This window comes from Thermobia domestica, chromosome 10 (genome assembly GCF_964235325.1).
Source record: "Thermobia domestica chromosome 10, izTheDome1.hap1.1, whole genome shotgun sequence".
Classification (NCBI taxonomy): Eukaryota; Metazoa; Arthropoda; class Insecta; order Zygentoma; family Lepismatidae; genus Thermobia; species Thermobia domestica.
Window position 1 is genome coordinate 186,695,659 of NC_137463.1, and position 23,385 is coordinate 186,719,043.

The 23,385-nt window shown below is 37.7% G+C and overlaps 1 protein-coding gene across 1 annotated transcript in view; it reads right to left on the minus strand.

Moving 5' to 3' along the window:
• The window catches only part of LOC145662882 (tyrosine-protein phosphatase non-receptor type 13-like), a 1,067,674-nt gene that overhangs the window by 287,818 nt on the left and 756,471 nt on the right, over positions 1-23,385 (minus strand). Inside the window, exon 4 of the mRNA XM_081728845.1 lies at positions 1,786-1,941. Coding sequence (XP_081584971.1) covers positions 1,786-1,941 — 156 coding nt within the window. The remainder of the gene's footprint in view (positions 1-1,785; positions 1,942-23,385) is intronic.

Here is a 23,385-nt window from a genome sequence, read left to right on the forward strand (position 1 = left end):
ATCACGGTATTTTCAGAGTGTGGGGGATTTGTCCGATTGTGTGGGGGTTTTGTCCATTTGTGTGGGGGTTTTGTCCATTTATGTGGAGATTGTGACCGTTGCTATGTGTGGGAGTTTTGTCCATTTGTGTGGGGGTTTTGACCGATCGTGTGGGCGTTTTGACATTTCTTGAGTGTGGGGGTTTTGGCTGTGGGGGTTTTGACCGTTCGTGCGTTTGGGGGATTTGTCCATTTGTGTGGGGGTTATGACCGATCGTGTGGGCGTTTTGACATTTCTTGAGTGTGGGGGTTTTGGCTGTGGGGGTTTTGACCGTTCGTGCGTTTGGGGGATTTGTCCATTTGTGTGGGGGTTATGACCGATCGTGTGGGCGTTTTGACATTTCTTGAGTGTGGGGGTTTTGGCTGTGGGGGTTTTGACCTAGACCCGTGCGCACGAGCTCCAGGGGCGAAAAATATATAGAAAGCAGGGCACAAAATATGAAGAAAGTAATGGCGCATAACTAATTAGTAAGGGTTGCGGGTGGGGCGCTCAAGCTTCAAGTTACGCCAGAGGTCCAGGGCGTCGTCGTAGTGGTCGTTCTGAGCAAAACATTGCGGTAGTTCGTGACAGTGTGGCTGTTAGACAGTCATAGCGAATTTCACGAACAGAGTTATTACATTCCAGCGCAGTAGAGGAGGTCATATGCCCGATGTCATTCACCATACCTGAAATTGGAATGTGTGATGGATATGTTTATGAATTTTGTTAGTGTGTTTCGCTACGTACTTTTTCTACCAACTTGTTTCATTGTCATCCAATTTAAAGCTGTTTGTAAATTCATAAATAAATACTACCTGAAGTTGATAAAATAAGTAGACCTACTCTGACCATGTTTTAATACTTTGTCTGCATTTATGGTCTTGATTGACACTTAAATTATTTGTGAGTTCCATTCGTTCACATTTTAAGAATATTCCTCCGTAATTTCTGCAACACTGTTCTATATACATCCTGCTCCTTTTTGTTCGGATTACTTAAACTTTACTTAATTTATTTAATGTTATTTGATGTGAGTATCATTCCAGAATGTACTTGAAAATCATTACAGTAAAAGAAACACCAAAGGCAAGCATGTTATAAATTATTCTCATTATGGATCTTTAGACAGTACAAAACATTTATTGTTACTAAGCATACGTATGTTCTTAGTCTAATTCCTGATGTATTTATCTACTACTCAACAACACAATCTATGATGGAAGCTTCTACAATTATTGCCTAACTCATTGACTTTTCAATTTATCCCTCCACAAGCTATGAAAAAAAAATCCAATTGCATTGAATGTCTTTGGACGATGTGATAAATAACATGTGAGACTACCAACTCAATTTATGCTGAAATCCTGCCCTTAGTGCTTCTTTTATTCCAGCACCAAGTCAATCCACTATCAAGTTTACAAAATTTGACCTGATGTCTCTTTCATGTGCAACTAAAATGTATACTTGTGAAGCTCAACTTCTATAATTCCAGTGGCGGTTCCTAAGGGAAGTTAAACTGGTAAAAATTAAATAGCGATAAAAGTTAAAATGTAGCGATAAAAGTCACTTGTAGCGATAAAAGTTAAAATTTTGGCCTAAGTAACGTCCCTCAAGAGCCGCCACTATAGAAAAAAGATGTCTCAAACACCAATCGAAAATCCAGAGCTGCTTTTCTAGTACAAAATCTAGTACACTACTGACAGTAGAAAAAAAAAAGGCCATGGTTTGAAAAAAAAAAAACGAGGGGAAAAAGGTTAGTTAACTTACGTTGAGAACATCCATCAAAGAGGCCCTGCACTTCGGTTCCCTCTGCGTCATCAAGTTCAGAATGTCACAAAACTGCGACGAGAGATCAGAGCGGTTGACGTCTGTCCCAACTGCAGCAGCTGCTTGAATAGTTCTGCCCAAGGCATATATCCACATCTGAAAGAAACACAGAAGAAAAACATTAGTCTTACAATTTTCCTCAAGAGATTTCCACAAGTTGTTTAGAAAACGGAATATTAAATTAATTTGTTTACAAAGTTTCTTAACAAATGGAGAATAATTCCTATCTTCAAACTTTGTTCTCATGAGGTACAAACTACGTTAGAAACAGGAGAATTAGATAAGACTACAGCACACCCACAAATATTATATATATATATATATATATATATATATATATATATATATATATATATATATATATATATATATATATATATATATATATATATATATATATATAATTAAGAGGATAGAAAAATTATAGTTGCTAATTAGTTCAGTACACGACGCTATCAAAATACAAAGGTTCAAAGCGTACTGTTAAACTAAAAGATCAACATCCATCCCGTATTTAAGACCCCTCTATTTACAAATACATAAAGAGTGATTTGGAGATAATTAATGTAGTTATAAAACTTAAAGGAGTATATGGAGGCATTAGAGATAAGTTACATAATCGTTGCCTAGCTCCGCTCCCTTATGTTGCAAAGTGCATTCAAAAGCTAAATTAGATTTTCTGCGTGCTGCGATTTTACTTATGTTCCCACGCAAACTACTCCCATATGGAGAGGCTTCAGAGCAAGAAATGTAAATCGCTACTTGTCTTAATTATATGCACTGAGAGAACGTGCAGTGAAAGAATAGTTTCTTTCTTTTTTATTTGACGGGCTAGTTATGACTCTTCTTAACAGTAGTTTGATAACTTCTGATTACAACGACAGTGGAATGATTCAAGAAGTCTATTATCAGCTCCAAAGAGTACGGTTTTGAGATAAGGAAAGCATAGGGTAGTTTTATATTTCAAATTTATTTTTATACAGGTGTGTTTTCTTGCCTTTCTTGTCTTTATTTCTGCTTCAGAGTTCCTTGTTTCAAAAATTTAAACAAACATAACAATGCTCTACTTTAGGGTAAGGTTTATAGGTCAACGTTTAACATAAACCATTGGAATTTCCAAATGTATGTAGCATATTTGGAACTATCGGAAACATGATGCCGAAAGTATGTCATGCTTGAGCCATCCATTGCCTTAGTTTGCATCAAGCCAATATTACACTCATCTAAAAAAAAAAAAAAAAAAAAAAAAAAAAAAAAAAAAAAAGACGGAGATGACTGTAAGGCGTTATCCACTTTCATCTTGATTCTGAGGAGCGAAACTTGGTTGGCCGTCTAGGAATAAGTAGATTCATTATTCCAAAGGTAGATACACTGATTAGTTTTAATTTCGGCTAACGTTACGGTGACATGAGACAGTACAGCTACTCACCAAATCGGTGACTGGGATCACAGATAGAAAGTCTTTGTGGTACTGTACTGCCACTTTAATTTTCATCCACGCTCGTTGTTTGTCTTTCCGAAATACGTTGGTATGGCGCTTCCGCTAGCCTCTTCTATTTTACGGCACTTCTGCTGTTGACTGAACAACACACATTCATTACCACCTGCCACATTTCCTCGCCTCACATTCCCTTATCAGCTACGGAACTCTTGCAGTGTTGAGAGACAACCCTCTGAGGTAACAATAGTATTGCCAGTACTTTTTTATCCAAACTATGCAGTACACAATTTATTAAAAAGGATGTGGTTCTCAAACTCAGGGCAATTGCCCCTCCTGCCTCACCAAATGAAGCGACTGTTTCAGATGATTTTCGAAATGAGTTTAAGGTTGAAATGAAGCAAGATTTAAACACAATAAAAGTTCTTCACCAGTGGACACAATCATTGGTGAAACAGCGATAAATATTTCACTAACAAGTATTTTCTACAACACTGATGCAATATTCTGGGCAACATCGCTAATCTGGCACGGCTGTGGTACCGAACGTGTCGAATTAAAGAGCGCTTACTGCAAAATAATTTACTGTATATACAAAGAAAAAGAAGACTGTATCTATTGTGGTTTGTCTTGACCCCCGCTGGCCCAATGCCTGTGCCATGCATTGTGGCCACAGTGTGCCAGTGGGGCAGATTGGTTCGAATGAGAGGTTTGGAAACAGACTTCCATCTCGAATGTCCTGTACGAGCGTCAACCTCTTCTGTGAGGTTAAATGTAAAGCAGGACAACAACCTACCGGCGGAGGTGAGGCGTCGGCTATCCTCCAAAATGGGAGACTAACTCGTGCCATTGGATTTGGGAGAGTACCTGTGACCTCGTCACGTCCTCAGCGAGGTAGGTGGCCTTTGACTGCCGTACCTACCGGCGGGGATGAGCCTAAGTATCCCCCGAAATGGGCAACTAGGCCGTGTCCTTGGGTCCGGGAGATAAGGCTGCGTGGTACTCCAACACGCCAAAAAGAGTGGGTAGCTGGTGTGTCCAAGAGTGTGGTCGGATCCAGCGCCCTACCGGGAGGGACGGTGCCGCCCTCAAAGAGCGTGTAGTGCGTCCTCTTGGGTCCGGGATGGGATACTTAGTATCCTAATGCATGTTCGTACCTCAGGAGTGCTAGGGAAGTGTAACTCCTTCGTCCCAGGCTTCGGTTTGTCTCACTGGGTGCAGGAGACCCGACCCTACCTGGTAATGTACGGTTAAACTCTCTCGTAAGAAGAGGTAGTTCAGTATTGTTTGAACGACCCTACCGAAGCAAGGGTGTGGGTGTCCCTTCTAATGGTGGCTTACACGTACCATTGGGATTCGGACAAGTAGCTTGCTACAACGTGTACGTGGTACCTAAACACGTTAAAGATAGGTAGCCCCGTATTATTTGGGCGCGCCTACCAGGGGAGACACGGCTCCCAAATGATAATGTCTGCCTTGAGCAAACGGTCTACATCAGTCATTGGCTCTGGTAATGTACGGTGTACCTCTACCGTGATTAGAGAGTCCCATATTGTTTGGACGACCCTACCGGGGGGAGTGTCGGATTCCTGCCTGCTAGGGGACCAAAAGGGGGTGGAGATGGGCCAATCCCAGGAATCTGGGTAACGGTTCTGATCTCGTCAAAGGGAGGAAACTCTGTAGGATATGGGCCGGCACCAAACTCAAATGGTGACTTAACACATACCATTGCGTCCGGGATGAGATACGGGAGTATCTCGACGTGTGCGTGGTACCTCTACACGACAAGGCGGTTGCCAGTTGAACGATAGAGGTAGGCAGGGCCGGGATTACCTGGAGCCCCGAATTTGGGTTGGACTCTCCCGGGCTGTGGTCATACCGTGGTATTCGGTAGCTTGTGGAAGCCAATCCCAGGAATCTGGGTAACGGTGAACACGGGCGGGACGTGAGCTTGCCTTATAACGCTCGGGCGTCATGGATACAGAGCATGGTAGGACTGGCTCGCTAGCAGTCTGCCTCAACCAGTAGGTCAACTGGTAGGGACTCAGGACTTGGTCCGGCCGCGCAGTGGGCGTATCCCACTCACTCAGAGAATGGGGGTTACATCGCTTTGGCGAGTCAGAATTAGGGGACAAATTCTGACGGTGCATCATGTGCACGTGGATACAATAAAGTATCGAGGAACTACGGGCGGGGTGCGGCACATTTTTCGCGGAACCCGTCCATCAAATAGACCGAACGGTCGCGGGTATGCTCCCCATGCATGCAACTAAGCGTGGACCAGTCAGTAGATCACTAGCATCAACATGTGGTTTGTCTTTTGATATGGCATATGCGTAGTACTCATAACAGTGAAGCACATACTACTTATAGGTAGTTACCATAAAAAAGTAGATACTTCTTTTGGCTTATACTAGAAACGGAGAAAAAAAATAGTAGCCATTTAATCAGGCAAAATTTTAAACGTTTCAATCTTTTTGCAGTCACATTTTGATCCCTTAACTATTCCTTAATTGCAGGCAAGCGTCTGCGGAGAGGATGACACGAAAAATAAATGGTTCCTTTCTGGTTTCGGTTTCCCTTTTAATTAAAACCGATCACTTTGAACATATGTTTTGATTGTGGCAAGTAAAAAACCTAAAAAAAGAAGGGAAGAGAAACAATACCGAGAAGAAAAAAGATCTTTGGTAAATAAAAAAAGAAGGAAGAGATAAATCGTGAAGAAGAAACCCACAAAGCTTCTCATGAGAAACAAAGGCAATTTTCCGAAATGCAATTATCAAAGACATTCATGCCAAGAGAGCAAAATAAAAAGGTAAAAGTAGGAAGTTTAGACACAAGAGAAACAACAAATAATTGAAAGAAATGATCAATGAAAAGAAGAGATAAATGCTAAAAAGCATTCAGGGGGAAAATAGTCATAGAAAAGTGTAGCATAACAGGAAAAAATATTATAGGTAAGAAGCATTAGTTGATTTGATTTGATTGCCAGTTTAGCGTCCCTTTCAGCAGCGAGGCTATATGAAACGTGGACCTACAGTTTAACGTGGAATCCGAGCCACATGAGCTTCCGCCGGGAATCGAACCCGGGTCTCCCAAGCCAAAGGCGTGTACGCTAACCGCTTAGCCAAAGGGAGCTCGAAGCATTAGTTGAGTGCATAGAGATAATGGTTACGGAAGTTCATTTTTGGGCTAAAGATTTTGCTCTTTAGAATTTCAAACTATGCTATCCATAAGTACAGAAAGCTTTACAGAACATCTACATCTGTCCATCCGTCTGCCGACATATATGTAAAAGCAAATTCTAAGAAATATTCTTTACATTTTGACTCAATCCGAGGTAGCGTGGGTCAATGAAAACTTGACTCATGACCCACTGCCCACGGTGACCAACGACCAACTGGACCCACTACCCACCAGGACCCACTCTAACCTACCACCCACCGAAACCCATCGTCATTAACTTTGACCCATGATCCACGCCCTCCTCTCAGCTGAATTAAGAGTTTACACTTGTAATAAAACAAGGCTGTGAAATTATCACCAATCGGAGTTTGAATTTCTACTGTTAATTGTTCAAACACTGCTCTGTTACAATACCAGTGGATTTGACCTTCACTATATAAAATGGTAAAGTGTTAGTCATGGGTCATATTATGATGAATTTCAATTTAATATAATAATATAATTATTATATATAATTATTTCCTTGTAGAACTACAGATACTTTTTCAGTGGAAAGTAGGATGAAATTTGAAAGCCTCAAATCAAAGTAAAGTAGGCCAAAGTATAAGAAGAAAACAGTGTTAGATTCGACTGTGTTTCGACAGCCAGGTAGAAAGTAGTATTGCTCTTATTACAAATATCAATCCCTATTAATATCCAAGAATGCCAGATTTTTTTCACTTAGATATTGTAAGGCTCCCCACGTTGCCGTACCAGGCAATAACCACGTGTGAACTACATGTATTAGTAATAAATAAAAACAAACAGACGACGGTACCGAAGAGGAGTCGATCACCATCGCCAACAGTCGGAAGGACGAGAATCAACGAAGGAAGCCGACAAGACAGGATAAAAAGGACCTGCACACCTCGACCAACATCAATCTTCCCGGATTGATCGCAACACCTAAAACCCCTCTCACGACGCTTGGTCACCGAGAGGTACCCATCCTTATACCCACGACGCTTGGTCACCGGGTTCCTTTCCTTTTTCTCACGACGCACGGTCACCGAGAGAGAGATACCTAATCTACACCCCCCTCACGACGCTTGGTCACCGGGCTCCTATCTAATCTTACCTAAATATTAGTGGAATTTCTTATTTATAATTTGTGTACATAAACTTTTTATAATAAAAAGGTAAAGGGAAAGTCCAAAGCCCGAGCACATTTATTGCTCTACCCGAGAAATTTTACAATATACTCCTCTCAGGTAAATAAATAGAAACAAATGAAAAAGGAAGAAAAATGGAGGCCATAAAACTAAACTGTAGACAAATTTACCAATGTTCAGAAGATGCTGTGTACACTCATGTCCAAAATGATTGTCGCATATCTATAACTGTCTTTTTGTAAGAATATAATTTGATAATGATTTTGCAGGGTACAATAATCCTGATACTACGTGTATAATCGGGAAATGTATATTTGTGGTAAACTTCATAGGAAAAGAATTATAAATACGAAAATTAGAGCGAGTAAAACAAAATGTTGCAAAATGGACACCAAAGTTTTATTTTCTTTTTATTGTTCTTATTTACTGCTCTTTTGACATGGAATTTCCCACATACATCTCTTTGCCGATTATACACATGCTAACATTAACGAATTCTCCCGGTATTTCTTATATCAAATTATATTTCTACAACATATTTATAGACATGCGACAATAATTTTGGACATGAGTGTGTAATGAACTGGGCAGAGTGGGTCGGTAGGTTAGAATGGATCACGGTGGATGGTGGTTCGCAGTGGATCACGTTCTGTTGACCCACACCCCACTGACCCACTCCATCTCTGGACTCAATGTCCCAAGAATAGGTTCAATCTCCCTCTTTTTAACCCACTATTCAAACCTAAAGTAATAGAAATCATCCTTTTCCGGTTTGAATGTTCATCACCATAGAAAAAATGGTGATCCATGCGATTTTCGGAATGGATTCATCGTCCCAAGAATAGGTATTAATTGTACTCTTACATACCTGCACTGAAACCGGCAATAGTAGAAATCAACCGTTTCTGGCTTCAGTACTTATTAACGTATTGCCGTCTCCTTTAGCCTATCCGGCATAACCGTGGGACGTAAACCTTAAAGACAAAATTTCATTTTTAAAAACTAATTTCGTATCAAAAAAAAAAAAAAAAATCAATCTCGTTCCTAATAGTCACATTGTGTATGTGAATCTTCTCAAGACTACTATAGAAAGTTGTTAAAATATCTCACGCACATCAAGGGAAGAAATATTTGTTGTTTATCCATTTACGGAAGCATACGTGTCTTCGGTACGAGAGACCCTGATTCAATTCCCGGTGAGAGTTCATGTGTTTGGATCCTATCTTAAGATGTAGGTCTACGTCTCATACCGCCTCGCTGCAGAAAGAGACGCAAATCCCCAAACTCAACGAAATACTGTATTTGTTCATTCAAATAAAATCTTGAAATCTTGTAAGAGAAATGCCCTGTATGTCATAAAGCTCGGTAGCATTACAGGTCACGAGAGGGTATGGACGATAAGGCAACTTTTACAGTTAGGAACGTGCTATCAGCACATTAGTTAAAATCCGTGTTATTTCCGATTTTTTAAACCATGTTTCACAATGCAGAGTCAACGAGAACCGATCAATTCAGTGCCTTAACCGAGAACCGAACCACCACGCTGACTAAAGACATTCGTGCTAGTCATTTGACTATCGGAAATGTCCTCAGGATCAACAGCATTGTAAACAGCATTAAAAAAAAACATAAATAAATCTCACCAGAGGAGTCACTGAGCAAATAATCAATTATGAATACGCAGTTCGTTGTTTTATTTTAGAAGAGGGGGAAAAAAGGTTGTGATAAAACCATTTCATCAAAAAGTAATTTTCGGAGATTTTTAATATTACCTTCTTAATTCCAGAGCTGAAAGAAAAGTTGAGTCTCCAAGGTTACTTAGTAACTTCAAACATCCTTTTGTATACATAAAAGTCTAATCAAGAGCGACTATTTAAGTTCCGCTGTTGCAAAAGTAAGAACGAAAAAAGGACTAAGGGCAGTTTGTAATTAAAATTAGGGAGAGATTGAGGAGTACAGAAACATATTTTCACCAGTCGTTAATGAAGTTCTAATTAAATTTCATTTCGTCGTTCGTGTTTCTCTTCAAAATTAAAAAAGAAAAAAAAAAGCTTTGATAGCATATGAAGGAGAGACATTTAAGAAAAAAGATGTTCATATACGTATGTATTTTATAATTCACCGTAGCACTTGCATAACGGTCGTTTCTACGGTGTGATTGCTTCAGGGGTTTCTTGCTTGAATATTGCAACTTAAGCTAGTGTGAAGACGGTACAAAGTACTATGCATAAGTAATATCTGTATATTATTATAATTATTACAATAATATAATTATTTATATTCTCCGTCAACTACAGCTTCGATTTAATCATATCAGATAAATATATTGAAAAAGTGGTGATTCTGAATTTTTGTATAACCTTGAGCTACTTGGTTTATTAATTCAGAAGGAACGCGACTGTGAATTACTGTGTACAGTACAAGTTCTTGGACAGAATTTGATTCAGTATCTCAAAAAAGAACTTTACATATCACTTTCCCAATAGATATCGCAACTTTTGAACATAACTTTAAGTGATTTGCATTTCTAAATCCACGCACTATTAAGTTTTCAGGTAATTAAATCATGTTCTCAAGTGCCAAAAGTTTGCGAAAATTATTATCACTTCATATGAAGTGAACTGTATTGATCCGTCTCTTTTCCATACATTTTTGAAAGAATGGAAAACAAAGGATAGTATCAAGATATATACATCGTAGTGAGGTAGTATTCAGAAAGTACTATGAAACAAGATTTTTACACCTCTTTTGACGTACTGTGTATGACTGCGTAATTTCTCAATCGCTGAATTAGGAAATCAATGGCGAATAGTAAAGCTGTGCAGTGGAAAACATCTCAAAGACAGTGATTTTTCTTCTTTCACGCATATTACACTGCTATGACAAAAAAGAGGCTACTGTATTTTGTGTTAATAATAATAATAATAATAATAATAATAATAATAATAATAATAATAATAATAATAATAATAATAATAATAATAACTCACAGCACCCTTTCGTTAAAGACGAAATTATCCCCTATGTTTCGGTGTATGGAATCAAATCGGATATGGCAGCATTATTCATTACCTTAGACTCTTCCATCTGGCTTGTCTTAAAATTTTAGATTTTAAAAATGAATGCGTGTACCACCATAAAGCATATGCGACACATTTTATATTTGACCATAGAATCTTTTAATAATAACTTAAAATAAATTTTGAGATAGACTGTACCAGCCAGCGACATTTAAAATAGTGATTTTGTTAGTGTAGTGTTAGTGTTGCAAATTCAAAATTATGATATTCCTGTTGTACCACAGTTAATTTGCAAAATGTCGTAGGAAAAATAAGACAAAAAATATATTACCTTATCCCTCAAAGTTGCATACTCTATGTACTGAGTCAATTAGACAAATATTTTTCAGACTTTTTCAAGTGAAGTCCACTTTTATGAGCAGAATGTCCAACGAACTAAAATAATCATCTGTCCTTCGGAAGCAAATCATTTTCTTAGTTATCTTTTAAGCATACTGTAAGCTAATACCAGCATACTTATGTCTTAAAAAAAATAGTATTAATCAAAATTCCCTTAAATTTATATTGGTATTAATAAAAGGAAATGACATATTAGTATTTTAATAACTGAATGCTATTAAGAATAGACAGAATAATAAACTTCAGAAAACGTCAATCTTGGGAAAGGAAGTGGGAGATGCTTGCTTGTGTAATTGCTAAACTCTAAGATTTTCAGGTATTATGGTTGATACGAGATCACCTGGATTTATTTATTTTGTTCATTTTGAACAAATGTTCAATCTAAGAAGACCTCGAGGACTATGGAGCACAGTTTGAAAAATGCTGCATTAAGACAAATCATTGAAAACAATACATTACGGAATATCTTCACATGTTTGTTACAAAATGAATATGTAAGTAGGAATTTGTTGTTGTTGGTTTGAAGTTTAACGCCTTCTTTATCAACGAGCTATATGAGACGTGGACTTACAGCTCAATGTGAAATCCGACCCACATGATTAAATTAAAACCGGATTTGCTACACCAAAGACGCATGTGCTAACGATATAGTTACAAGAGAGATAAAAGTAGAATTTATTTCATGTTTTACTCAATCATTTTATACAAAAGTAGAAATAGATAGTTGAGTAATAATCCACGGATTTGTAAATATATATATATATATATATATATATATATATATATATATATATATATATATATATATATATATATCCACTGGTCTAATGGCTACCGCGCGCGACTTTAATACACGTGGTCACAGGATGCAATTCCCGGTAGGAAAACATTGAAATTTGAACCCATTACGGTAGTCTATGTTCCAGCTTAAACTATAGGTCAACGTCTTATATAGCTTTGGTGCTAAAAACGGGCGCTAAACTTCATTAAACAAACGAACTGGATTCGTATACATCTTTCTTCACAATCATACACGCACATTTGAATAAGAAAATAAAAGCTATTGTCACAAAGAAACTCCCTAGGTTGTTTCCATATAAGAGCAGCCTAAGGCAATGGGTAGAACCGATAGGTCGCAACATTCATTTGTCCGTAATGTCATCGAAATTGTAAATGTGATGCGAAATTTTAATAATTATTAAAATCACATTTAAGCGTTTCGTGATTTTAGAACTTTGAGACATACTATACCAATGAACGCCTCAAGCGGCAACAACAATGCTTAGTAAGGGTCACAACTTTCTAGAAACAACTGATTTAAATCCCCCCCCCCTCCCCCGGGTCGAAAACGACCCACTTACAAATTTTGTTATTGCTAAAGCTCATATATTTGCCCCCTCGGGTCATTTTCGACCCAGTATCACAATTAGCCAAATGAGAGATCAGCGAAAAGAAATGACACTAAATTCACCAAGAAAGGGTAAAAAACTGTCTATTTTCCAAACTAAATCAAAATGCAAAATAAAAAAGAGATGGGTTAATGGTTATTAATAATAAATAAAACCAGCGTGTCGCTATGTCGCGGGCGTTTCCTTAGGTATGTCGTCAGTCAAAAAAAAAAAAAAAAAAAAAAGGGAACCACTGGTGGGACAGAACCTGGGACCACGCTGTAGACATCCAGGAATAACAAACATAAAACTTCATTTATTTTTCTTCTCAATGAGGTTTACTCATGCTGTTACACCCTGTGTTCAAGCATCCTAATACAGATATGAAAACTTTATATAACATCGGATTATGATCAGCCAAGCACGGCTAAGTACGAGACCTCGTTCCTTTATGCTAGCCCTTACATAATGTATACACTTCTCAGACAGACTAGATGCATATTTGAAGTTGAAGAAGTTTACCTTCAGGACTTTTGTTGTTTCATCTTTCTCCCACTTCTCCGATCTCACTGCTCCTTCTACTTTGAGTTTCTCAATTGAGAAATGTCTGAAGAAAGGACCTTTGCTTTCTCTTCTATCTGCCATAAAAGTTGGTTTCCTTTAATTCGATCCTGGGGCTACTTACGAAGCGACGCCGCCACGGAGCAGTATCAAATGGGATATTGAGTTATTGAACGGAGCCAGTGCCTCCAAGAAAGTTTCGCCTTTCGATTTTATTTCCTCGCCCTTTTCTCTTGGACTCCCAAATTGTGCTCTAAACATAACCTTATACAGCTGACAGGCTGTCTATACTTTTCCAGTGAAAAGCAGTCAAAAAAGTAATGCGGGGTTGTCAGAGATTTCTAGTATAAAAAGTAATCTTCAAAACACTCTTACACCAATTCCAATAGGTGTAGCTTCCCTTTAGGTCTTACGTAAGAAAAAAAATACTACCATTTCTTCTTTACTTTTTAATGTACCTCCACAGGGTTTCTTTAGCAACGATACATCAACATTACATCTCAAAGAGAGGAGTTCGATTCCCGATTGAAAGTATTTATCTTAACTTTGATTTTTTTCTATAATCTATTGCAATATATTTCTCCATTTGAAGATGGACCTGCTGAGTAAATAATGTGAGAACGGAAAATGTTTGTATCAGGCCCACTTCGAACGATCTAGAATCATGTATTTGTTTTTCCCTTATAATATTAGATATAACTTCATTTTTCAATTAATACTTTCGAATTTTTTTAAGTCAATAGCTAATAATTTTAGTTAACGTTGAAAGTTGTGATTCACCATTCTCGCTCTCATTTCAAATAAAAAAATTAGTTTAACATGAGTAAAGCATTGTTGTAACTGACAGAAAATAAACTACTAAAACATTAAGAGTCTTCATCCCGGCGAAATTAAAATACCGCTAATTTTACAGTAATTATGTGATATCTTCAAATAGATAAAAGATAATCGAAATGTGGAACAAGAGCGCCCTAGACAATATTAATTTACATAAGAAACCGTTATCACGACTCACTTATCTGCTTTCGATTTCGAGCCATTTTGAAAATCGGCATTTATTTTCGCGTTTCTAAACAGCTGAAAACGGAAAGCTGCTAGGTGACTTGTGATAACGGTACCTCACGCAAAAAAATATTGTCTAGGGCGCTCTTGTTCCACATTTCGATTATCTTTTATCTATTTGAAGATATCACATAATTACTGTAAAATTAGCGGTATTTAAATTTCGCCGGGATGAAGACTCTTAAGCGACATTAGCGATCTTGTTTAACAATCGGGAAGCCCCAAAATTCGAAACCGGTGGCCAGTCTTCCAGAGTTTTTTTTCCTCATTTCCGCCACACGAATGGTGCAATGGTACATTTAAAAATATGCCCTGGCCAATTTCCTTTACCATTGCTATTGCTATTGTTGTGTATCAGTCATTTCCAACTGGCCAATATATGACGTAATAATGGAATTTTATGATAGGAGATTGGGCAGAGATAACAGGTAATGTAAATGAGGAGAAATTAGGAAGAAAGGGAACGGAATAAAACAGGCCGAGGTGAACCGAACTCCCGGCGTGTAAAGCTCTGGAATACAGCCTCTATTGCCAACAAATATAGATAGAGAGCTTTATTTTTTAGCCCAAGGGCTACCTGTCCACTCAATTTACTTCAAGTCCGGCCAGTATCTTACTTACCAAAAAATAACATATTAAATGAAAGACGAGCCGAGCTGATCGTGTCCTTGGCCAAGCCCGGACATCAAATACAGCGATTTTTATCCCTTAGATCAGCAATTCTCAAAGTGTGCTCCGCGGAGCCCTCGGGCTCCCCGAAGTCTATGTTCAGGTTCCGTGACACTTTATCTGAAGAAATTCTAATGATATCATTAAATTCAACATTAAAATAAAATAAAAACCTACAAAATATTCCTGGATTTCTCCAATTTAATTTTGATGTTATTTGCACATTACACAATGTTTCTTCAAAACGACCTGCCAATTATATCAAATTTACGAATATGAGAAAAGTACAAATTAACATAATTTATCTTTCTCATTATGAACTTTGAAAAAACAGAAAAGGAATACTAAACATTGCTACAGAAAGTGACAGAGAGCACAAGACAATAGCTCTTTTCAACCACAAGATAAACCTTTGAATCAATATTCAAACATTTTCAAACATTTTTTTTTTTTTTTCATTTCAGCAGAAAAATGCTGTATAGCATTCTTTATTTAAAGACATAACCTATACAGGGAAGAGAGGTGTTAACACAACTGTCGCCTAACTACGTATTACTTGATATTTATTATTTTAGGAGGAATACCTTTCTATGTTTGTTTGTTTATTACTTTACCATGAATTGAGAGTGGGGAGGGTGAGGTGGGTTCAGCAATGGAGCAAACTGCTTTTGAGGAAGGAGAGCTCGGGAAGTTCAAGAGTGCAGTAAGGTACTTCTTGAAGACAGTGGATTCGACCCATGCTATTGTGCTTTCCCGTCTGAATACTGATTCCTTCAGCCAAAAACATAGCTAACAAGGAAACGAACCGAACTTTCCACACAGCAGAGAAAGAAAAAAAAACACCTAGCTGGGAACGCTCCTGCATCATTTTTTCCTAACTGAATCCCCCAGCTCACAAATTTGAGTTGATTCTTATCCCTTCGCCTGAAAAATAAAACCCCTTTTGTTGTTCTTTTGGCTATTACGAGTGGATGAGGAAGGGTCGGTCCCTCTACTGGAAACAGGGCATTTTTAGTGTTTTTTACATTCAGATTTTTTTTTTTCAATTTTACTAATTTTTTTCTTCACCATAAAAGGCGAGATGAAAACGCTATGTGGACAAGGAAAAAAAATCAGCATCGATTCAGTTCTGGAGGGATTTCGCTCTGTGGATCATCGGGTTTTGTTTTGTATTTTTACTTGGTGGTGGTAGTATGTTGGAACTCCGCATGCTTGATATTATGTATAAAAAAAACGTGCTCCGTGAGCAAAAAAGTTTGAAAACCGCTGCTTTAGACGATAGGCAATGCTCACCGAATTTCATTGACATCCGGCCAGTAGTTACCAAGAAATAAAGTACAACAACTAACACAAGCCTGTCCCTGACTTAGTCCAGCCACCAAACAATACTTCTTATTTTCTAGGCCATTGCCTTTATATTTACTCACCACATTGGGTCGAATCCGGTCAGTCATTACCGAGAAATAAAGTACCACATATTATAAACACACACATTTTATATATATATACAGGCGCGGATCCAAGGGGGGCTATAGCCTCCTCTTGACGCTCAGGTATACACTTGATAAAATGGGCTTTAATCCTGCTTTACACTGGATAAAGCGGCAAACTATGGTTTAGCCCCTCCTCTGATCATATCCTGGATCCGCCACTATATATCTATATCTATCTATCTATCTATCTATCTATATCTATATCTATATCTATATATATATATATATATATATATATATATATATATATATATAGATAGATAGATAGATAGATAGATATAGATATACCATATCCCAGTCTACCAGTTTTTACAGTTTGAGATAAATAATAGTGATATTAAGAACTGGCCCGCACCAATGAATCACTCGCCTCGGCGAGTGGTTATTTGCATCCCTGACTTAATGTCTAACAAAACTTGATATGTGTCGTTTTCTTAAAAAAAAAATATCACACACACACATTTATATATAATGTGTGTGTGTGAATCTTTTTTTTTTTTTTATAAAGAAAACGACACATATCAAGTTTTGTTAGACATTAAGTCAGGGATGCAAATAACCACTCGCCGAGGCGAGTGATTCATTGGTGCGGGCGAGTTCTTAATATCACTATTATTTATCTCAAACTATAAAGACTGGGATATGGGCTAGTAGGTTTTTTCTTGGGTTAGTAAAATTTAGTTGCTTATTTGCATTCCTGCATTAAGTTAACACTATTACGTTTGCTACGAGTAGATACACATTTTGTGAGATATCTTCACCTGTCAAGCTGTTGATTACGTTTGGTATAGTATCTACATATATAGACATTTTTGGATAAACTATAGTGTGTAGTCTATATATATACACAGGATGTTAATGAACTATACCGACAAACTATAAGAGGTGATTTCCCACATCAAAATAAGAGAAAAACTTCATATTGACGTATAGCGAAAAGTGCAGTTTTAGCTGTCCAAAATCTCGAAAAAGCCAAATTTCAAGACGCCATATTTCGAATTCCAGAGACTGTGGATGGTGGTCCTTATTAGCATACAGAAAGTCACGCATACGCATCCAAAAGTGTATATTTCATTAATGTTCAATGAGTGTACAGATTATTCCCTGCAGAGTGAAATTGTCAGACATGCCATCAACCGAATTTTGAGATATGCTCTGACTTTATGATTAGTCCAAAGTAGGCAAACGATAAGCCTTGGTAGCAGTGAACACGGAATACTTTAGCGCGATGTCGGAAGTGTTAAGGATCGTCAGCAGCACGGTTTCCCGTACTCGGGAAAACGCATGGTGCAATGTTTCCTTTCACGCTTATAAGTGAAGAAATCGTAAAATATACCGTGACGAAATACATCACACGTTATTCCGAACACAAAGAATCATGGAGATGCCAGTTTCTAACACTTCCGACTTCCTTCCGATGCACTGGATGTCCATTGTTGTCAAGGTTTACCTTCTGCCTCATTTGGACCCTTCTTGAAATCAGGGTATTTCTGAAAACTCCATTGAAAACATATCTGAGAATTACACCCTGTAGGGAATACCCTCTACACCTATTGACAATTGAGGAAATATGCACTTTTGGATTATTTATGCGTGGCTTCCTTTACGCTGATAAGAACCACCATCCACTCTCTCTCGTATTCGAAATAGGGCCTCATGAAATTTGGCTTTTTCGCAATTTTGGACAGCCCTAGCTCTGAAACTATGCACTTTTAGCCATAGGTCCATAGGAACTTTTTCTCTTATTTTGATGTGAGGAATCACCTCTTAAAAGTTCATCGGTATAGTTCATTAACATCCGATATATATATATATATATATATATATATATATATATATATATATATATATATATATATATATATATATATATATATATATATATATATATATATATATATATATGACTCAGGTGATTCTGACACTAAGATAAGGCGAAAGGTATAAACGAACCTGGGTGCACAAATGCTTTCTTTCGGAGTTTTTGACACCCGAAAACATGAACTTTAAAGGTCCATAGCTCCAAAACTATGGGACCTACCGTAATCGGGTCAAAACTTCATCTAGGAACTAGTATGTGCCCTGTCCAAATATCCATGCTTCAGAATCCTGCGGTAATTCTGCAACAATTTTTACAAAGGTAGCTGGTGAGTACCGGTACCGGTACTTCAGATTATAAGCCCGGAGCCAAACTCACTCTATAAAAATTGTTGCGTGAGTACCTTAGGATTCTGAAACATTTATTTTTGGATAACGCACATATTACTAGTTCCTAAATGAACTCTTCACCCGACTACGGTAGGTCGCATAGTTTTGGAGCTACGGACATTCAAAATTCATTTTTTCATGTTTTCGTCAGCCTATAACTCCGAAAGGAACCATTTGTGCAAACAGATTGGTCTATATTTTTTTGTCTCATCTTGGGAATGGATAACTTGCTTTTCCGAATTCACTTGTAAAATTTGATTACAGTACACCTTTCTTTTAGGATCATTATCGAAATCAAGTCATTTGGTAGGGTTAGAGTGGAAATATTTGATAAAGCATGAGTGTATGGGTGGTGTAAGTATAAGTATCATTGCTTCAGGATATAATAAATTCACAACTTTTATTTACGAAGACAGAAATTTCGCTTGAACTGCCTCTATATTTATCTCTGATTCTAGCACTCAAGTGATAAAGAATAAAATTCTACAGACTGTTTTCACAAACAGTGTAATTTTGAAACCTGGGAGCCTAATGTTATCTTTGTGCCTGTGCGACAAGACGCTTACACTTTACTCCACTAAACATCATGGTAATGATATTTGTCAATTGATTTGAGAAAACTAATTTGGAAGCACAAGGTACCTGTAGCTCAAGCTTATCAGATGTATGATCTGGTTTAATGAAACTTGCCCTCATCACTTAGCTTTCTGCCTCTTTCTGAAAAGCCTTGTATTGTTATCTTCATATATGCAATTCAAAGACAAAGGCAAACATCTTTAACCAGTTGTGATCTTTATTTCAACTCTAAGCATTAAAATGTGCAACATTGGTTGCAAGAAATTGGATGACTTTTTAAAAAAAAATACTGTATATATACGTGAAATGGCTTATGACGAACAAGACAAAAAGAATTCTGATGGATTAATTAAAAGTAAACCAATAGAAAACACTGCTATTTACATTTTAGCACTCGCATTCGTTCGCTGGTCGGGTAATAGTAGATTTTGATTTAAGCTTTTGTTCAATATTTCCCTCTTATAAGAAATTGAACTCATAACGTATCACAGAATAGTAAACAAAATAACTTCTTACTCACGCTACTTGGTTTGTCTTTAGTTTGAGATTCATGCGTAACTTCGTATTAGTAAACAAACCTTTTCATATGTATAATACAATACAAGTAGTGTAAATAAAGGAAGTAGAAGATTCTGTTTGCTTCGAAAAACAATTTTAAAGCAAACATTTATTTATCCGGTACAGGTAATGTGATTTTTTCTTCGTGTTTCACGTTGGACTATCTCACAATCCATTTCCCCTTCTCTTTCTTCCCTTCTACTCAACATAAAAACTCATGGTTACTGAACAAACATGCAGGCATCTAAACTGTACTATAAATTATTGCACCCGAAACAAACTTAACTGTTTCGAGACAGTGGCGGATCTAGCCTACAGCCGGGGACCTAGGCCCCTCAATTTTTACAGTGATAAAATAGTTTAAGCTATTATTTATATATTTTTTAAAGTTTATAGTAAACTCATGATACACCAATCATAGTCTGGGTTCTGGTTGCCCCCACCCCGTTTTTACCTTCTAGATCCGCCACTGCTTCGAGACGCAGAGAGCTGATACAGGTACGCGGGAACAAGGCATCTTACCTTTACTCGTATAACTGTTCCTTAAATTCTTTCATAGTATAATAAATACAATTCAGTTGTGTTTTCGTTCGTGAGTTATAGAAAATATTTTTTAAAAAGGCCAGTTTTTAAAGTGGTTTTAAGAACTATTTATAGTTTTTTTAAGGTAAGAAAGAAATTTGAATTAGAGGATGAAAAGTAAAAAACTTAATTTCTAAAACTATAAAAACAGGGGCTTTGGAATCTATTTCGTTTGTGTGACTCATTTGTGCTGGAGCAAAGAATTCCTCAGGGAGGAAGGCCTCTCTAAGCCAACGAGGGAACTAACCACGTAACAGGGGCGGATCCAGAGAGCGATCGCCTTCCCCAGAAGAGGAAACTTTCTTATTTTATGTATAAATAAAACCCATCCCAGAGTTTGGAGCTCTTAAAAGTAGTTTTAAGCAGGAGTATTACAACCCACCTCTCTCTCCCCCCCCCCAAAGAAGTCCACTCTGGATCCGCCCCTGCCACGTAACAGGAAGACTGGGGTTGATCCTTTGCACAACATATAGGGAAATTACAAGAGAAGATTTCATGAAATAGTGATTAATAAGATGTTTAGCCTATTATAATAAATTTCCCTCAGGCTAACACATCGACAAAATACAAACTATCATAGACGATGGTTATATCAGGATGAAATAGACAAGTTTTAAGCAGTTCTAATGGAATAAATTATAAAGACAATTAATTCAGTTCACATCTGTATTCCCAGCATGGACACTGAATATTATAAATTTTCTTGGAATAATATTTTTGACATTATGATAACGCTGTCATTTCATTTGCTATAACGATAATTGAAGAAAGAGCGAAAAGGGAAGATGGAGTCAACAGTCCGACAACGATGTGCTAAATATCATGTATCATTAGCTACTGCTTCTCATCTGAAAAGAGCTGTAAAAAATATTCAGCCCTTTGCACATGAGATGGCGTTAGTGTACAAAATCTAAGTATGTATATGAGTATATGAGTCGCAACGGGTCAGACCTAACACCATTTGACAGATGATAGTTGCAAGCTAGTAGATGAGGAAAGAGTGGTGGAATTCTTAGAATCAAACGTAAGGTATTGCGGCACGAAGATGAGTGAACACTCTGAAACACTGCCTACTTTCTACATTTTTCATTTCGATAAAGGCGCAAACCCCCCGTGAAGAAATTTGTGTTGTTTATGGGCAAGGTATATATATTATCAAAAGCAATAGTCAAAAGACGGTACAGTTGCTTTTGTTCTGCAAATGTCGATGTTCAAGATGCTTCTTGCAGTAAGTGACCAATCATAGAAAAAGTAGGTGATATTCTGGCAAAAGTCCAGAAAGTCCAGAAATTACCACATACTGCTTTGAAAGAAAGCCATTCCCTCTTCTCAGCGACGCCCAATGAACACCCTTTCTTTCAATTTGACATTAGATATTAAATATGTTTCCACACTTCCTCCTTAAATGATGTAGTTCTGAGTAGCGTAGTCGCTAGCGCTCTCGCTTTCAGTGCGAGCGGTCCCGGGTTCGATTCCTGGTGGGGGCACTCGGTCGAGAAGTGTAAAACGCTTTTTCAGGCCAGCCATCCTGAATGAGGTTTTCCTCATTTTCACCAAGCAAATGCCGGGGTGGTACCTAATTTACAGGTCCCAGGCCGCTTTCTTCCTTTCCCAATCCTTTCCCCGGATAGTGTGCTCACCGAAAGACGTCATCCTTCAAAAGTGACGGGCTACATGGCCATAGATGCCCAAAAACCTAAACCCTAATCCTTAGATATTGAAATCCTGGACCCAATTCTTTCATGAACATCTTCATCAGCTCTAACTTGCTGTGGAGGAGTTATTATACACTTTCTGGCGATTCACAAGTAGCCACGTTATTTGAATGTATTGCCTTTTCCTAGTCCTCGTGTCGCAATTCGCATTTAAAAAAATGATGTACCCTTGATGTAAACCCAACAACAGACCGATCACTTTCAGATCGCCACACATGTTTCGCACATTGCATCTTTTCCAGCAAACTCTTCAGATTTCCGTACGATTCCTTCATAGCAACGGCGTAACCAATAGGAATGGCTGAGTGAAAATTCAAATTATGTAGAAGCACACATTTCAAACAATTGTGAGGCGTCGATGAACAACCGCCATTCACCCTGTTGTAAGGAATTCACAATGCCTTCATCAATTCATCCACAACTGTACAATACATACACTGGCACAGCTATTAATCTTTCTGTTTCGGAACACGGTAACTTTAACATCTTCTGAGCAGATTCCAGACATATAACCATAAGCCAAGAAGATAAGATCTGATTTTGATTTTGACAAATTAAGGTGTCTCACTAGATCGTCTAAGTATTCTTGTAATATGAAATGTAGTTCATCGGACAAAGTATAATGGGGATCATCAATCGGCTTATCACTATCAATTCAATGACACTATTGCACACTGTTTACTTTGTTGGCGGCATTGGGGATGGCAATTCATCATAGTTGTCTAGCGGATGGTATGTCCGGGTAACCAACAGAATTTTTTCTTTTGCATGTCATTCCTCGAGCTTTGAATAAACAGAAGTAACAATCTTGGGTGTGGTCATGTGGTTTACGCCACACCATGGGCACAACGAAGGACACTGATTTGCGGGTACCACGTACACGACTTGCAACAGACACTAGGAACGCATGAATTACATCGTCTACTTTGAACCTGAAGTACAATTCACAAGCCCTCCTTATCAGCAGTGTATTTTGGTGCTATTTTTAATCGCAGTACCTCTTCCACACACATAATAAAATCGGTTTGATTCATGTAAACATTTGATCGGTATGCTTCAAGTTGGTGAATTGCTTACTATGGAAGAAGGGGCCACACGTTTTCCACTTGTATTGCACTGGAATGCTCACGTGTCTTCAATCGGCAAGTATGTCTGATATTTCAATCTTCTTGCATACTTTAAAACGACCCATGGAACACTGATAAAAGCAATATAACCGCCATACACAAGGCTGTAGAGAAACAACCATTAGTTCGTCATGGTTGTTTATTCTAGTCATCTATTTGACAAAGTTGCTGACTGCAACTTCATTCTTTTCTCGATAACGGGAAAATATTAACAAACTAGAAATACATGTAAGATGTTTATCTTAACTAAAATTATTATAAACACAACATAAATGACATTCCTGTTACAGTAAATAACTTGAAATCAAATTTCCGTGATTTTTAAAGGCATTTTTGCCCCCAAAAAGTCCTGAGTTCTTCACATTGAGACCCGATACGGAAAAACTATATACATTTTCAGATTCATT